The following is an 18,627-nucleotide window of genomic DNA, read 5'->3' as shown; positions in this document are numbered from 1 at the left end:
TTTTCAATCATTTTATTGAGATCATAATGGTTTATAACATCATCTCATTTCAGGTGTACATTACTATTTATCAATTTCTGTATAGACTGCATTGTGCTCACCACCAGAAGTCTAATTTTTATCCATCACCATACATGTGTCCCTTTACCCCTTTTGCCCACTCCCCAACCCTCTTCCCTTCTGGTAACCACTAATCTGTTCTCTATCCATGTGTGTGTTTATCTTCCACATATGAATGAAATCAAGCAGTGTTTGTCTTTGTCTGGCTTATTTTGCTCAACATCATACCCTCAAGGTCTATTCATGTTGTTGTAAACGGTATGATTTTGTCCTTTTTTTATGGCTAAGTATTCCATTGTGTATTTATACCACATCTTCTTTATCCATTCATCCATGGAAGGACACTTGGGTTGCTTCTCTGTCTTAGCTATTGTGAATAATGCTGCAATGAACATATGGGTGCATAAATCTCTTTGGATTGTTGATTTCAAGTTCTTTGGATAAATACCCAGTAGTAGGATGGCTGGGTCATGTAGTATTTCTATTTTTAATTTTTTGAGAAATCTCCACGCTGTTTTCCATGGTGGCTGCACCAGTTTGCATTCCCACCAGCAGTGTATGAGGGTTCCCTTTTTTCCACATCGTCTCCAACATTTGTTATTTTTTGTCTTGGTAATTAAAACCATTCTGATGGGTGTAAGGTGATATGTTAATGTAGTTTTAATTTGCATTTCCCTGATGATTAGTGATGCTAAACATCTTTTCATGTGCCTATTGGCCATCTGTATATCTTCTTTGGAAAAATGTCTTTTCATATCCTCTGCCCATTTTTTGATTGGGTTGTTTTTGTCGTTGTTGTTGAGTTGTGTGAGTTCTTTATATACTTTGGAAACTAACCCCTTGTTGGATATACAATTTGCAAATATTGTCTCCCAGTTGGTGGATTGTCTTTCTGTTTTATTCATGGTTTCCGTGGCCGTGCAGGAGCGTTTTAGTCTGTTGTAGTCCCATTCGTTAATTTTTTCTTTTGTTTCCCTTGCCTGAGTGGACATGGTATTCAAAAAGATTCTGCTAAGACTGATGTCAAAGAGTCCACTGCCTAAATTTCTTCTAGGAGTTTTATGGTTTCAGGATTCAGTCCATTTTGAGTTAATTTTTGTGTATGGTGCAAGATAAGGATCTGCTTTCATTCTTTTGCAAGTGGCTGTCTAGTGTTCCCAACACCATTTATTGAAGAGACTCTCCTTTCTCCATGTTCCTGGCTCCTCTGTCGAAGATTAGCTGTCCGTAGATGTGTGGCTTCATTTCTGGGCTTTCAGTTCTCTTTCATTGGTCTGTGTGTGTCTTTTTGTGTCAGTACCATGCTGTTTTGATCACTATAGTTTTATATTCTATTTTGAAGTCAGGGATTGTCATGCCTCCAGCTTTGTTCTTTTTTTCTCAGGATTGCTTTGGCTACTTGAGGTTTTCTGTTGTTCCATATAAATTTTAGGATTCTTTGTTCTATTACCATGAAGAATGTCATTGGGATTCTGATTGGGGTTGCATTAAATCTGTAGGTTGCTTTAGGTAATATGGACAGTTTAACTATGTTTATTCTTCCGGCCATGAGCATGGAGTATTTTTCCATTTCTTTATATCTTCTTCAATTTCTTTCAATAATGTCTTATGGTTTTCAGTGTATATAGGTCTTTCACCTCCTTGGTTAAATTTATTCCTAGATATTTTATTCTTTTTATTGTGATTGTAAATGGGATTGTATTCTTGAGTTCTCTTTCTACTAGTTCGTTTTTAGTGTATAGAAATGCAACTGATTTTTGTACATTTATTTTGTACCCTGCAACTTTGCTGTAGTTGTTCATTATTTCTAATAGTTTTCTGATGGATTCTTTAGGGCTTTCTATATATAGAATCATGTCATCCACAAACAGTGAGAGTTTTATTTCTTCCTTTCCAATTTGGATTCCTTTTATTTCTTTTTCTTGCCTAATTGCTCTGGCCAAAACCTCTGGTACTATGTTGAATAGGAGTGGTGAGAGTGGGCCGCCCTGTGTTGTTCCTGTTCTCAGAGGAATAGCTTTTAGTTTTTCGCCATTAAGTATGATGTTGGCTGTGAGTTTGTCATATATAGCCTTTATTATGTTGAGGCACTGTCTTTCTATACCCATTTCATTGACAGTTTTAATCATAAATGGATGTTGGATTTTGTCAAATGCTTCTCTGCATTTATTAAGATGAGCATGTAAGTTTTATTCCTCATTTTGTTAATGTGGTGTATCACATTGATTGATTTGCGGATATTGAACCATCTCTGTGTCCCTGGTGTAAACCCCTCTTGATCTTGGTGTATGATCCTTTTAATGCATTGCTGTATTTGGTTTGCCAATATTTTGTTGAGGATTTTTGCATATATGTTCATCGGTGATATTGGCCTGTAATTTTCCTCCTTTGTGCTGTCCTTGCCTCGTTTTTGCATCAGGGTGATGTTGGCTTCATAGAATGAGTTAAGAAGCATTCCATCGTCTTCAATATTTTGGGATAGTTTGAGAAAGATAGGTACTAAATCTTTGAATGTTTGGTAGAATTCTCCAGAGAAGCTATCTGGTCCTGGACTTTTGTTTTCTGGGAGGTTTTTGATTACTGTTTCAATCTCTTTACTTGTGATTGGTCTATTCAGATTCTCTGTTTCCTCTTGATTCAGTTTTGGACAGTTGTATGAGTCTAAGAATTTATCCATTTCTTCTAGGTTATCCAATTTGTAGGCATATAGTTTTTCATAGTATTCTCATAATCCTTTGTATTTCTGTGGTATCCCATTGTAATTTCTCCTCTTTCATTTCTAATTTTTTTTATATCAGCCTTCTCTTTTTTCTTAGTGACTCTGGGGTTGTCAGTTTTGTTTTCTCAAAGAATCAGCTCTTGGTTTTATTGATCCTTTCTACTATTTTTTTTAGTCTCTATTTCATTTATTTCTGCTCTCTTTTTTATTGTTTCCCTCCTTCTGCTGACGCTGTCCATTGTTTGTTCTTCTTTTTCTAGTTCTATTAGATGTAGTTTAAGATTACTTATTTGAGATATTTCTTGTTTGTTGAGGTTGGCCTGTATTACTATGAATTTCCCTCTTATGACCACTCTTGCTGCATTCCACAAGAGTTGGTATGTTGTATTTTCATTTTCATTTGTCTCCAGGTATTTTTTCATTTCTCCTTTGATTCCTTCATTGATCCAGTGGTTGTGCAGTAGCATGTTGTTTAGTCTCCAGATATTTGTGACTTTCCCAGCTTTTTTCTTGTAGTGGATTTCTACTTTCATAGCATTGTGATCAGAAAAGATACTTGATATGATTTCAATCTTCTTAAATTTATTGAAGCTTGCCTTGTTTCCCAACATTGCATCTATCTTTGACAGTGTTCCATGTGTACTTGAGAAGAATGTGTATTCTGCTGGTTTTGGATGGAATGTTCTATATCTCTCTCTATATATCTATTAAGTCCATCTGTTCTATTTTTTCATTTAATTCCACCTCGTACCACTGGGGAGGAGCAGGAGCTGGGTTTCTGATCCCACTCCATCTGCTGGAAGTTGTGGGGGGTACAGCGGGTGCTCCCAGTGGCCAGGAAAGCATTCACTGGTGGGCTCAGGGCTGCCACCGCCTCCTCTTACAGTTGCACCAAGACTGGTTCCCACTTGTGGGGCCGCAGTGGTAATATGGGCACTCCTGCTGACCAAGAAGGCACTTGCACATGTGTGTAGTTCTGCCATTGCCTCTTACGGTCTCACCAGCTGCTGTGCTTGGTGGGCAGGGCTTCTTTGCAGGTTCTGTGCCTAGGCCACTCATTGGGACTGCAGTGCTGGGCTCTCCTGCTGGCAAGAAAGCATTTGCACATGGGCTCAGGGCTTCCTCTGCCTCTCCTTAAAGTCACGCTGAGGCGCGTTCCCACTTGCAGGACCACAGCGGCACCATGGGTGCTCCCAGCCAGGAAAGTGTTCACTTGTGTAAACAGGGCTGCTGGGAAAGGGTTGGGGAGTGCTCACCAATCTTCACTGCATCCCAGAGGCCCAGTCCCTCCACCTTCAGATGTCTAGCTGCATGGGTCTCTCAAGTGTCCTCTTGTGCTGCGTGGATATCCTCCGTTGGTCAATGAATGTCCATTTAGTTGTAGTTCAAAGGGGGAGAGACAAAGGGAATGGCTTACTCTGCCATGTTGCTGATGTCCTGAAGTATTTTTAATGTCATCCCTGAGAAGTCAGCTGAGAGTGCAAACGGAACCACACACATTGATACAGCCACTAGCAAACCAACTCAGCAGCATTATCACATGTTGATTGAATGAATGATTAAGTGACATTGCTTTTTGTAGCAGAAACTATTTTTAAACTTGCTAATGGTTTGGTAAAAGTCTGAACAGTGACATTTTTAGAAGACTCTCAGAAAATCAAGTTGGGTTTTTAGGGGAATGAGGCACGAGGCTGCAGGCATTCCATCCTGTTCGGAGTGTTGTATTCTGGTCAAGAATCTTTGGTGGCAAGGACCCCCAGCGGTAACTTTGGATACCCTGAAAAGTTGCAGGAAAAGTTATAAAGATATGCTGATTTGTATTTTGAAACCATCTATAAGAACGATTTAAATGGTGTTGCTGAGCTTCACAGTGTCCAAATGAGAAACTAGTTCAGGAGGCGTTCTAATTACTGCTGTGAGCTGACGTCTCGTTTTTATTGGATACGACCTGTGGTCAAGTGATAGTAAATGAAGGTTTTAACGTGTAATCCCCACTCATCTGAAATTCTCAGAAGTTGAGCATTCTTAAAATTAGACTTGTTGGAAACATTTGTATTTTACAACTTTTTTTTTTTTTAAAGATTTTATTGTTTTTTTCCTTTTTCTCCCCAAAGCTCCCCCGGTACTTAGTTGTGTATTCTTCATTGTGGGTTCTTCTAGTTGTGGCATGTGGGACGCTGCCTCAGCGTGGTCTGATGAGCAGTGCCATGTCCGCGCCCAGGATTCGAACCAACGAAACACTGGGCTGCCTGCAGTGGAGCGCGCGAACTTAACCACTCGGCCATGGGGCCAGCCCCTCAACTTTTTTTTTTTTTAAAGATTTTATTTTTTTCCTTTTTCTCCTCAAAGCCCCCCGGTACATAGTTGTATATTCTTCGTTGTGGGTCCTTCTAGTTGTGGCATGTGGGACGCCGCCTCAGCGTGGTTTGATGAGCAGTGCCATGTCCGCACCCAGGATTTGAACCAACGAAACACTGGGCCGCCTGCAGCGGAGTGTGCGAACTTAACCACTCGGCCATGGGGCCAGCCCTTGTATTTTACAACTTTTAATGAATTAAGTCTGTTTTGAGTGAGAAGGTTAACCTAGTAAGTGAGATAAACAGACATTTGGGTTTTTATGTCTATAGTTTTGTGTGTTAGATCACGAATACAAAAATCCAAACATTTAGATAGTTTAAATAGTTAGCTAGATGAACCTTATTTGCCTAACAAAACATTGTTTTACTTATTGAAGAAATCACCACCGATTTTTTCTTCCGAATAGTTAACGCCGCATTACACTTAACTCTGGTTTGATCACAAGAATACTTTTTAAAAATGAATTGAGGGGGCTGGCCCGGTGGCACAGTGGTTAAGTGCACACGGTCTGTCCGATTAGGCGGCCCAGGGTTCACCAGTTCGGATCCCGGTTGCAGACATGGCACTGCTTGGCACGCCATGCTGTGGTAGGCATCCCACATATAAAGTAGAGGAAGATGGGCACAGATGTTAGCTCAGGGCCAGTCTTCCTCAGCAAAAAGGAGAGGATTGACAGCAGTTAGCTCAGGGCTAATCTTCCTCAAAAAAAAAAAAAAAAAGAATTGAGGCAGATGTGTCTCCTGTATGAACAAGGGACACCTTCACAAGTCAGCTTGCACGTGAACCTTAGAGTCCTCGGCACTCAGCCAAGTTCCCACACCTCCCCACAGGGCAGAAACCAGAGCCGGGTCCCAGAAGACCAGTGTGGGGTTTGTCTGACTTCAGGGCGTGATGCCGGGGGTAGGTGAGATGGTATCCCAGCAGCACTCCTCTTCTGCTACCCAGACATTTCTTGCCTGGGCGCTGAGTGTTCGTGGCTCTGTCACACAGCAGCTTCAACGTTGTGCCCCGTCAAGTGTTGGTACTTTTCCTTTGGATTCCTTTAATGGCTCTTGTGCTCAGAAAGCCTTTTTTGCATCCTCAAACAGCTAGTCATTTATATTTTCTTTAATTTTTATGGTTTCGGTTTTACAGATTACTGTTAATTCACTTGGAATCATTGTCAGGTGGCTGATGAAGTTAGAATGCAGCTTTAGTCTTTTTTCCCAGTGATTTCCCCCAGGCCGAGCATCGGTTGGTGAATACGCTCTCCTCCCCAGCTCTGTAATACTTGCAGCATTTGGCAGGGCAAGTCTCATCCACTTTCCGCCCATTTATCTTTCTTCCCCCCCACATTTTCTTGGCAGTGTTCACCCTTAATTCTTCCAGTTAAATTTTATTCCATAGGATTTGTTTGGAATTGTGTTGAGCCGAGACACTGATTTGGGAAGAGCTGGCAGGTAGTTTTTGATCCTCTTCTTCTAGTAAACCACAATTGAGTGAAAGCCCACAGGCACTGGCTGTGCATATTCAGACCCCACTTGTTTACCGTCAGTCAGCAGGGTGCCGGCGGCGGAAGGAGGCAGAAACCGGGCTGGTTCTGAGGCTCCAGGTTTCAGTGCTGCTGGGAGCTGTGGGATCCTCTGGGGGCTGTGGGATCCTGGCTGACCTGAGAACTGTGAGATTCCTTTGTGGTCTGACCGTCAGGTGCCCCTCTGTAATTCCTGGTCTGAAGGGCCCTCCAACCTACCAGGGGATACTTAGAAATACTGGCAAGGGCAGGGCAGCATGGTCATTGCTGGACTTGGAGACACACTGGTGCCAAGTTTGAATGTGAAAACCCCTAATTAAAGTTCTTCATTATTTTCCTTTGCAATTGTTTTTCCTCCTGGAAATTTCGGGATCCCAAGGAGAACAAGTACAGAGATGGGGGGTGTTTAAGAGGCTCCTCTGACTTTTGGCAACTCAGGTGACTGTGAAGGAAGGAGACTCCACCCCTGAAGATTTCATGGCTCCTGAGCAAAGGAGGGAGAGGGAGGGAGTCGGGACCAATGAGCAGACAGGTTGCCCCCCCACCTCCTGCAAGTGAGGAAAGTGCTCCATTTGGGGTAGTTTCCTCAAAGCTTCTTATCCTCCCTGTGGTGAGTTCTGATGTATGAAGTGACAGTCAGACCTGACAGCTCCCTGTCCCTCCCCAGGGTGGGAGCCCCCTCCTGGACATCTGCCCTTGCCATTCTCTCTATAGTCTGAGATTCCTGTCTTAGTACATACTCAACACGTACTTGGTATTACAAACAGTTTTCTCTGGGCACATCTCATACCCCATTTATGTCTAATATTTTCAGCTAATGTCTTTCCCTAAGTATTGTACAGGGTGACCTTAGGCTATGTATGTGATCTAAACAATACAAGTGACCTCCTACGCTGTGATGTTGGCTTGGGCGATCCCCCTTCTTAAACTCTATTTTCACAGGGCTCTGGCACCTGCCAGAGCTGGGGTAATTTCAAAGGGCAGAGGCCAGGAGAGGACAGTGACCTCTTTCTGTTCAAGGAGGACGTGGTTGCATTCAGAAGGGGCACTTTATCTTGCCCCGGGTGTCAGCAGAGCGTTCACAGTGGGAGGGGCTAGTTCTGATGGGGGCATTATTTGGTGGTAGCTGGTGACAAGTGGGTTCTGGCTAAGAGTGTCACATGCGAAGGATGAGAATCAGGAGCATGGTGCATTTGGGAAGGAACGTGTCATTTGTTATGGCTCCACTTAGAATGTGAGATTCCTTGCTTGGGTTCTGCAAAGTGTGGGGAGAGAGGGAAGACATGGTCCAGACCGTCTGAGGACCTTCAGCCCAGGGAGGGAGGCAAGAGCTGTACATTCAAGACTCGAGGACAATTTAGGACAGCGTCATGTTGTAAAGAGCCAGATTGTGTGCTGAGACAGGGAGAGTCTGGGAGGGAACCTTTCATCCACTGCTCTGGGTAGCACAGGCCCCTCACAAAGGAATGCTCAGGTCCTGCAGAGGGTTTTGCCCTATTTTTGATTTAAGTAGAACCTCAACCTCCTTTATCTATAACAGGAGATAAGGGGTGGTCTTCACAGAAAGGTTCTGGAGACAGTGTAGGACCCACCAGGGTGGCCAGATCAGAGGTCAGCTTACTGGAGTAGTTGTACCCCTGTGTCAGTCGATCTTTGGCTAAGGGCTGCCCCAACACTTCCAGCTCTGTCTGTGCAGGCAAAGCAGGTCCCATGAGCCCAAAGGCCGTCGTCCCACAGAGAGATATGGATACAGAAGAGTGCTGTCAGCATCTGCCACGGTCTGGGGTGCTTGTTCTCAACCTCTCAACCTTCCAGAAGCTGGCAGAGTGGACAGTTAGGAAGAATTAGCCTTCATTTCTTGTGACTTCCTTTTGTGATGGTATGACGAGCCAGAGTTTCTTATTAATCCTGTGCCACGAGTGATGACAGATATGTCCCACTGACCCACCGGAAACCATCTTTGATGCTTCTTGGCCATGTTTATTTCCCACAGTCCTGCTGCAGACTTTTATGCCCTCAGATCTCATTGGAAATATTCAGTACAGTCACAGGATGCCTATAAATGTGTAAATATTCTTCTTGGAAATAGTTGGCTCTTTGTTTCTGTTATTGTTGGCCCCGTGGTCCTTGAAGAGTAACTGGTGAGGTGTAGGATGGAGGACATTGAGAAGTGTGGGGCTGGGAGATGGGAGAACATTAAGACCTGAAGGAGAATTTCTTAATCATGTTGGGACACGGCAGCATACACCCTCACTGTCCAGGCCAGTCATTTGTCAGATCCAGGCTCCATAAACACACGTGAGCATCTGCGTGCATATGCACCTCCTCCATCCTTTCTGCGCCATTGTCATCATCATCCTCCCCTCCTCATTTCTGGAGGTTGCATGGACTCTGCCAGTGGAATCATAAGATGTCGGGATATTCAAATTGTTTCAAACTGGCCAATCACAAGAGGCTTCAGAGATGAAGCGCCTGATTATCAGGGGTTGCAATTTAACACGCAGATCCTACCAGTGATACCACCATGCATCTGCTATTCTGAGCGTGCAGCAGCTGGAATAACGGTCGAGACAGAGAAGCCAGAGTAACATGGCAGGACCACGTGGAATCAGAGGAGATTTTAAACATGGTTCGAGAGCTCAAGAGATATATCATGGTAAGATTTAATTTGAACTATTGATACGAGGTAGAAATCAATCTCTTTAATTTTTTCTAATGTATTTTTTCATTTAGTTTAACAATCAAGAAACCATTAAAACAATAATTGCAAGAGAAAAAATTATCAAACATAAGGATAAAAGAAAATGAACATGACAAAGGAGTAATGTTTTAGCTACTATTTTCCCATGAGTCCATTCAAACTTCTGGATCTTGGTTGGTCTTTAATATTCTGAGGGATTCTCTGTACATCCCAGGAAAGATGATACAGTGCAAGGATGAAAAGCTTGAGGGAAAGCTGTACTCACTTCTTCCAGAGAGAGGAAAAAGCCAGGAATAAGAGCAATACTTCCTTTTCCCAAGGATTATGATGCTTTTATAAAATTAATATCATTCTAGAAACAGAGATAAAAATTAATAAACGTGGCAGAATAGTTGTTGAAGGTTGACTGAACTGAAGGTACTGTGCAGCTCTGTGATTAAGTATTATTAATTTTTTTTGCTGAGGACGATTTACCCTGAGCTAACAGCTGTGCCAATCTTCCTCTGTTTTTTTTTAACTATGTGGGCCACCAGCACAGCAGGGCTGCTAATAGAGCAGTGTAGGTCCATGCCTGGGAACCAAACCTGGGCCACTGAAGTGGAGGGCACTGGGCTGGCCCTGGTTAAGTATTATTAAATTTAACAAAACTGCCTTTGAGGAAACGTTGTTTTGGTGAGTGCTGGGAAAATTGACAAAGATATGATACCATCTGACTTTAGAACGTTTTTACACACCATGTGAAAAGCCCAGCACAGAAGCAGGGAGAAGGCCCTTTGACTGACAAAGCTTTTTCCAGTAAACCATTTAACAGAAAATTTCTGCAAGTGAACGTTGGTGGGAGAAGACAGTCCGCCTTGCCCTCAGTCTTGAGGAAATGTGAAGTCTTGTTTTTCTTGTAGAGTTGCTTTGGCTCAGCCACCACCATCATTTGTCATCCATTGACCCTGCCACCTGGTCCCTGTCCTTCATCCGAGGCCCGTTCTCACCTGCCTCCTCCCCAGCGCGGATTCCCTAGTCTGGGATTAGAACCCTTCCTCTGTGGAAACCTCGCTTCTCTCGCCAGTTTCTGTCAGGTGACTCTCCTCACTAAACCCACCCCTGGCTGAAGCATGCCTCCCGCAGACTGTGCCTGCACCAGGCAAGTGGACGTGGCTGGAAAACCACAGCCACGTTAGGGTGTTTATGGCCGTTCATCTCAAGGCGTCCTACTCCGCTTTATTAGTCCATCCATAGACTTTTAAAAGAATTACACTCATATATATAAAAAAGTGAAATAAAGTTTTGGAAACTAACACTACTCATATTTCCTTTTCTCCTTTCTCTGATCCTATCCTGTTTCATTTACTTAAAATGTGCTGATGATGACCTTCTAAACTGATTTCACAACCCACTCATGGGTTTTGAAAAGAGATGCCGTAGATGATTATGTCACTCGCTTCCTCCCCTCCCAAATCTCCCACATCCCCCAGCTCCTCACTTTAAGCTGATGCCCTTACTTCTTATTCACTGAGAAACTAGAATTAATCAGAACTTCCATCACACTTGCCTTAAAACTGACAACAGCCCTGCGTCTGGATCCATGTGCTCTCCCTCCCCTCCTGCCACAGTGGGTAAAACACTTGGGCTCCTCTGTGGGGTCAGCCCCTCTGCCTGTGCAGCGGATCCCAACTTCTGTCACATAAAGGACACTACTCCAGCATTTGTTCCCTCTGTCCTGTATCACCTGTTTTGCCCCCTCTATTGGGTCATTTCCACTGGGTACGGTCATGCTGTAATATCGCCCATTTTTGGAGAACCTTCCTTGACCCCACATCTGCCTCCAGCTCCTACCTCTTCTCAACTTCACTTGACAGCAGAGTTCTTCACGGGGGGGGTCTGTGCTCCTGCCTCCAGTCCCCCTCCTTCCATCCTTTCCTAGATCCACTGTCATCAAGATGTTGTACCCTGAACTGATCTTGTCAAGGCCCCCCATGACCTCCGTGTGGCCAAATCCAGTGGTCAGTTTTTGGTCCCCGTCTCCTTCAATCTTCCAGCAGCATCTGACACAGGTACCTGCCCTTCCTACAAATACTTGGCTTTCAAGACCACGCTTTCTCTTGCTTCTCCTCCTTCACTACTATGCTGGCCCTGCCAATATCTGCATCCAAACCGTCAGCAAGTTTTGTCAGCTCTGCTTTCTATATATATCCCTGATCTGACCACTTCTCAGCATCCCACTGCTACCGCCTCAAAGCCCCCATCATCTGTCTCTGAATCTGGCAGTGTCCTCCTACCCGATCTCCTTGCTTTGTTCTGGCCTCCCTGCAGTGTATTTCTTCACAGCATACTCACAGTGATCTTTTAAAAACATATGCCAGATCCTCTAGTTTCCTTCCAGTTTCCATCTCACTCACGGTAAAATCCACGGTCTTTTCCACAGCCCGAAAGTCCCTGTATGTTCTGGGCTCTCTTTACTGTTCTCACCTCGCTTCCCGCCACCCGTCGCTTGCTGGCCCCAGCCACAGCAGCCTCCTTGCTCTCCTCTGGGCCTCCGCACTCGCTCTTCCTTTGCCTGGATATCCATGTGACCCGCCCCTCACTTCCTTCTGGTCTCTCTTCAAAAGTCCACTGCAGAGGGGGTGTCCGTGACTGCCCATAGGAAACAGCAGACCTACCACCCGCCCTCCTGACCCACTCCATCCCCAGGCCCTGCCCTATTTCTCACCAAGCATTTGTTTTCACCTGATATATGTTAGGAAAGTCTGGTTATGTCTGTTGGGTTCCGTGCTGCGTCTTCAGCACCTAGAATAGTGCTGGCATATAGTAGGTGCTGAATAAATATTTGTTGGATTAAACACTTAAGGCGGAATGATGCCTGAAGGTTGGGTAGAGTGGCTCAGGAGGCCCAAATATTCCTTTGGGCTAAAAGTAAAAGTACACCTTGTTCTGAGGAAGCCTTCAAGAGCTCCGGCAGGAGACATCTCACACCGGCTCAGGGCCCGTGGCTCATGCTGAGGAATCAGGAAGAAAATGGGCTACGACAGTGCTTTCCCTTTATCCTTTTCTCAATTTCTACAGGAGAGATTTGTTCTTAGTGCAAGTATGTGTAGTGTTCAAAGTAAGTTAGAGATAAAGACATTTGGACATTGAAATGCAACCTCCAGAGGGAGCTGAAGGATGGTGCTGAGGGGCTGTGACGCTCTAAAGCTCCTGAAGGATCCAGACCCTCCAGAGTCACTGAAATTCCCCCTGGAGAACATTCTCCTGCAGGTGCTGGTTGCTGCTGAGTTTTCAACCCCTGCGCGTGACTGGAGGAGCTGGCTTCGTAATTTGTGGGGCTCAAAGCAAAATGGAAATGGGGACCCCTTGTTCAAAAATTATTAATAATTTCCAGATGGTGTCAGCAGAGCATTAAACCAAGAGTGGGCCCCTCTGAACACGGGGCCTGTGTGACCACACGGGTCACACCCCCCAAAGCTGGCCCTGGAGCCATGCAAATCTCGTGTCATGTGTTGCAGGAGATGTAAGCTTCCACTGACAAGTGCTTCAACATCCCAATTAATAATCATACCAGCCAAGCGGAGGGCACCAAGTGCCCACTGTGTGTCTGATGCTGTGCTCAGGACTTCACACTTGCTGTTCTCATTTTGGAATCCTAACAAGCCTGTGAGGTGGTTACCTCTTGTAGCATCCCATGGTACCCATAAAATAGTTTCCTTTTCCTTTCGGATTGTAGAAACTGAGGCACAGAGAGGTTAAGTAACTTGTGTATGGTCACAAAGCGTGAAAGTGGAAGAACCAGAATTCAAACCAGGTTCTGTCAAAGACCAGCAGCTGCTCTGTAGTATCTCCAGAGCACCTCTGTGTGGAAATAGGAAGGTGAACTAGCTTCCTGGGGCTGCTATGACAAAGGACCACAGACCGAGTGGCTTCAAAGCACAGAAATGTATTGTCTCGGTTTGGAGGCTGGAAGTCCCAAATCAAGGTGTCAGCAGGGTGGCACTCCCTCTAGGGTGCTAGGGAAGGAATGTCCCGTGCCTTCGTCCTGGCTTCTGGTGGCCTCAGGGGTTCCTTGGCCTGCAGCTGCATTACTGCAGTCTCTGCCTGCACCCTCACATGGCGTGCTCCCTCCGTGTCTTCACATCGCCTTCCCTCTGTGCATCTCTGTTCAAACATCCCGTTTGTATAAGGACACAAGTCATGCTGGAGTAGGGACCACATAAAGACCTCATTTTAACTTGACTAAATCTTAATAGACTCGATTTGCAAATAAGGACACATTCTGCATGGTACTGGGGGTTAGGATACCCACATATTTTTGGGGGGAACGTAATTCAACCCACAAACAGAGAGTAAAGTAAAGCCAGAGCCTGATAGATATCCAGGAAGTGTGGCCGGTGAGCACAGTCGGGAAATAGAGTCAGCCGTTCCCAGTAGTCGTCCCTCCATGGTCGAAGTGCCTGCCGGGAATCGCCTGTCTGCCTCGTCCTGCAGGTCAGGGACGCTCAGCACCCCCTTGGGGTGGGTCAAGCCATGAATGGGAGCAGGAGGCTCCACGAGATGGAGAGGCGAAGCAGGTGCTTCTTGACTGTGGGTTTGGAGATGTGCTGTCGTTCTGCCACGTGCTGGTGTCAGTGGTCTGGCGGTGGCTCTGTTAGGCGCCAGGGTCTCTTGAGAGATCTGCGCTGAATGACCACACCTTCTCCTTCCTCTGGGCTTAGGGGGTGCAAGAGGCCAAATGACTGTACTGGGGAGACAAGTAATAGAACTTCAAAATTCCTAATAATGCGGTGATTCTGATCACAGTCGCTATATAACTTCACAGCGTGTGAAAATAAAAAAATATATATATTTTATAATATATAAGTATCATTATGTATTATATATATATAATCAAAATAAAAGGAATAACTGTAACTTTCTATAAACTCGTGGCCATGCCGTTGCTGTGCCCCTGACCAGCGCCATCTCCGTGACCTGGAGGCTCCTTCCTTCTGACCCTGGGGTTCTGTCCCATGGAACGACGGCTCTCACACATGGGCAGGATTTGGAGGCCTTCGCAGGCTTTTGTCTTTTTTCGTACAAGAAACTGGCAAAGGCAGAGCTTCGGTTCCTGGACTCTGCTTCCATAATGCATCTAAACCCACTCCAATGTCTGTCGTTCCTTCCTGCCCCCAGCAGCCGGGCACGGTTCCCTGAAGCAGGATGGAGAGCCTGGGCTGCCTACGAGGACCGGGCGATGGAGCAGCACGAGGCACTCAGCAGAACCAACCGCGATTCCTGTTTCCAGAGGAAGTCAGATAGGAATGTGCACTGGGCACACTGTATTTTTCTTGGAGCAGCATGTGATAAAAGTGTTATTTTTCATGCGATAAAAGCGTTATTTTTGCAAACAGAGAAGTGGGAAATGATCAAAAGCCAGAGGTTGCAGAAGACGAGACAGGAATTTTCAGTCAGGAAGAGGTATGGTTATTCTCTCTTGTCTTCTGCCACTGTGGCATGGGAAGGAATCACAAGTGCCTGCAGAAAATCATTCCCATTCTAGAAAAAGGGCAGAAGGCAGCAAGACCCAGGCATTCATTCAAGTCTCTTGAAAACCCACGGTGGGTCAGACGCTGACGGGTGGGGTACCCACTTCCGTACCTCCGGAATCTTCGTGGCCATCGTCGGGTCTTGTGAGGAGGATGATACAATAGGATTTTATCTTAAAAAGGTCACTCTGACTACTAGTTACAGAAGGGGTTTCAGCGCAGCACGAGTGGTCGCAAGGAGACCAGATGGGAGAAGATTGTGACTGTTCAGAGAATCGGGGCACTAGGGAGGAATTAAAGGCAAAAATCAAAGAATGGCCCAGCAGAACCCAGTGATGGATTTGATGTGAGGGATGTGAACAGAGAGGCCCTGGGCTTCTCGCATGACCACTCGGCTTAATGGGGGCACCATGAAGGAGATGGTAAGTCCAGGAGGAAAAGAAGGCATGACAGAGTTCCATTTTGTAAACGTGAAGTTTGAGGTGCCTGTGAGAACTCAAGCGGAGGTGTCAAGAGGCCGGCTCCAGGATCTGAGCTTGAAAGAAGGCTTTGGGCTGCAAACACCTAGTTAGCCATTTTCAGTATACACAGAGCCGAGCCAGGGAAGATAAAATTGCCTACGAAAAGGGTATGAAGATATTGTCCTAGGGTTAGCTTACCAGGACAGTAGTAAGAGCAGAATTTTCTGTTTCTGAGTATAGCGTCCAAAGTCTGTGAAAACATTGCAACTCAAGGGTTGGTTGGCTGCTGGTTCGTTTCACTCAGCCGCATATCTTCCCTTCCAGCAGAGCCCCTTGGCAGTTGGGACTCAGCAGATTGGCATCCGGCTCCCTCTGACAGAGGGTTTCTGGGTCTAGTGGAAATGTTCTTTGGGACTGAGGAGACCACTTGATTTCGGCGACAGCCTGTGGATAGAGTCCTGAGGAGTGAGAGCGCTAGTAGTCATCATGAGAGCCAACATTTATTTAGTACACACGTGTGTCACAGCTAGGCTTGGCGCAGTCCATGTGCTGTCTTACTAAATGCTGTACCAGTCTTGAAGATGGATACTCTTATTATGCCCATTTTACAGTGGGGAAACAGAGACTTGGACAGCATAAGTAACCGGCTCAAGGTCAAGCTAATCCGTGGCGTGGACCCCGCCATATCCACTGATGGAGCCCAACTCCTCAGTGCCAGGCTGCACCGGTTCCCCACCAGCCCGTGGTCCAAGCAACAGTAACCATCACCTCATTTAGAGGGGACTTGGGGTGTGGGACTCGGTGCATCCAGGAGCCTATCCTCCAGCTCAGCTCTGGCCACAGCTGTGGAGAAATGCCCGGGAAATCTGGTTTTACCATTTCCCTCAGAAATAGAAATACTAATACTAACCAATATTTTTGTGATGTTTATAGTTTATTAAAGACTTTCCCAGGCATTCTCAAGCCTCAATCTTTCTGTGCCACCAAGTGTACTGTTAATCTCTTTGCGGTTACCTGATGAACTAGGAGGAAGGGCGAGGGGAGGCGGTGGAGGTGTGAAGGTGGGGGTCAGGAAGGGAACGCTTCTCCCCCCGCCCCGCCCCCTTTAACTCTCTTCCCTTTTATTTTTAAGACTGTATTGCCGGGGGACCACCAAATTCTCATCTTTTATGAACAAATAAAGAATTTCAGCTAAAAGATTGGTTGCAGGTTTTGTTTTCTCCTTTTTTATTACTTCTAATTGTAAAATTCAACAAAATTTACCATCTTAGCCATTTTTAAGTGTGCAGTTCAGTGGTGCTAAGTACTTTTATATCACTGTGCAACCATCACCACCATCCATCCACACAACTCTTTTCATCTTTCCAAACAAACTGTACCCGTTAAACCATAGCTGCCCATCTCCCTCCCGCCAGCTCCTGGCACCATTCTACTTTCTGTCTCTGAATTTGACTACTCTAGGTACCTCATATCAGTGGAATCATACAGTATTTGTCTTGCTTATTAACTTGTTTCATATAGCATAAATACTATATGTGTACAAAATGAAATGCTGGCTTATTTCACTTAGCATAATGTCCCCAAGGTTCAACCATGTTGTGGCATGTGTCAGAATTTCCTTCCTTTTTAAGGCTGAATAATATCCCATTGTACGTATACACCACATATTGTTATCCATTCCTCTATCAGTGGACACTTGAGTTGCTTCCACCTTTTGGCTATTGTAAATAATGCTGTTATGAATCATGAGTGTTCAAATATCTCTTGGAGAACTCGTTTTCAGTTCTTTGGAGTGTATACCCAGAAGTGGAATTGCAAGATCATATGGTAATCTATTTTTAATTTTTTGAGGAACTGCCATACTGTTTTTCACAGCAGCTGCACCGTTTTCATTCCCACCAGCAGTTCACAAAGGTTCCAATTTTTCTACATCCTCACCAGCACTTATTTTGTTTTTTTCATAGTAGTCATTCCTGACGGGTATGACGTAGTATCTGATTGTGGTTTGATTTGCCTTTCCATAATAATTAGTCATGTTGAGCATCTTCTCATTTGCTTGTTGGTCATTTGTGTATCTTCTTTGTAAAAATATTTATTCAAGTCTTTTATCCATTTTTTATTCCAGCTGTTTTTGTTGTTGAGTTGTAGAGGTTCTCTGTATATTCTGGATATTAATCCCTTATCAGATATATGATGAGGAAATAATTTCTCCCACTCTGTGTATTGCCTTTTCACTCAATTATTTGTGTCCTTTGAGGCACACATGTTTTTAATTTTGACATAGTCCAATTTATCTATTTTTTCTTCTGTGGCCTGTGCTTTTGAGGTCATATCCAAGAAATCATTGCCAGACCCAATGACTTGAAGCTTTTCTCCTGTATTTTCTTCTAAGAGTTTTACAGTTTTAGCATTTATGCTTTGGTCTTTGATTGATTTGAGTTAATTTTTCTATATGGTGTAAGGTAAGGGACCAACTTTATTCTTTTGCATGTGGATGTCCAGTTTTTCTGTCACCATTTGTTGAAAAGACTGTCCTTTCCCCATTGAATGATCTTGGCAACTTTGCTGAAAATCATTTCACCTTATAAGCATGGGTTTATTTCTGGGCTTTCTAGTCTATTCTATCGGCTTTTTTGTCTGTCTTTATGCCAGTACCACACCATTTTGATCATGGTAGCTTTGTAGTAAGTTTTAGAATTAGGAAGTGTGAGTCCTCCAGCTTTGTTCTTCGTTTTAAAGATTTTTTTGGCTATTCAGGGTCTCTAGAGATTCCATATAAATTTGTGGATCGATTTTTCCATTCCTGCAAAAAAACACCATTGGTATTTTGGGTTTTTTTTGTTTTGTTTTTTTTGTTTGTTTGTTTTTTTTTTTGGGAGGAAGATTAGCCCTCAGCTAACTACTGCCAGTCCTCCTCTTTTTGCTGAGGAAGCCTGACTCTGAGCTAACATCCGTGCCCATCTTCCTCTAGTTTATACGTGGGACGCCTACCACAGCATGGCTGCCAAGCAGTGCCATGTCCGCACCCGGGATCCGAACCAGCGAACCCCGGGCCACCGAGAAGCGGAACGTGCGAACTTAACCGCTGCGCCACCGGGCCGGTCCCACACCATTGGTATTTTGATAGGGATCGCATTAAACCTGTAGATCACTTTGAATGGTATTGACATCTTAACAATATTAAGTTTTCCAATCCATGAATTCTGGATGTCTTTCCATGTGTTTCTGTCTTTAATTTCTTTGAATAATGTTTTGTACTTTTCAGCGTACACGTCTTTTGCCTCCTTGGTCAAGTTTATTACTAAATA

General features: G+C 44.6%; 1 protein-coding gene across 5 annotated transcripts in view; it reads left to right on the top strand.

Annotated features, from left to right (window-relative positions):
* Positions 1 to 18,627, top strand: part of RIN2 (Ras and Rab interactor 2) — a 216,871-nt gene that overhangs the window by 5,404 nt on the left and 192,840 nt on the right. Inside the window, exon 2 of one of the 5 annotated variants that reach the window (XM_070247073.1) lies at positions 9,152 to 9,303. The exons of the other annotated variants lie outside the window; for them this stretch is intronic. Within the exon in view, the coding sequence (XP_070103174.1) occupies positions 9,274 to 9,303 (30 nt within the window). The 5' untranslated portion in view covers positions 9,152 to 9,273. The remainder of the gene's footprint in view (positions 1 to 9,151; positions 9,304 to 18,627) is intronic. 5 annotated transcript variants of the gene reach the window in all.

The sequence above is a fragment of the Equus caballus genome, chromosome 22 (assembly GCF_041296265.1).
Source record: "Equus caballus isolate H_3958 breed thoroughbred chromosome 22, TB-T2T, whole genome shotgun sequence".
NCBI classification, from domain to species: Eukaryota; Metazoa; Chordata; class Mammalia; order Perissodactyla; family Equidae; genus Equus; species Equus caballus.
The sequence above is the reverse complement of the archived record's forward strand: the minus strand, read 5'-3'. Positions and strand labels throughout refer to the sequence as shown.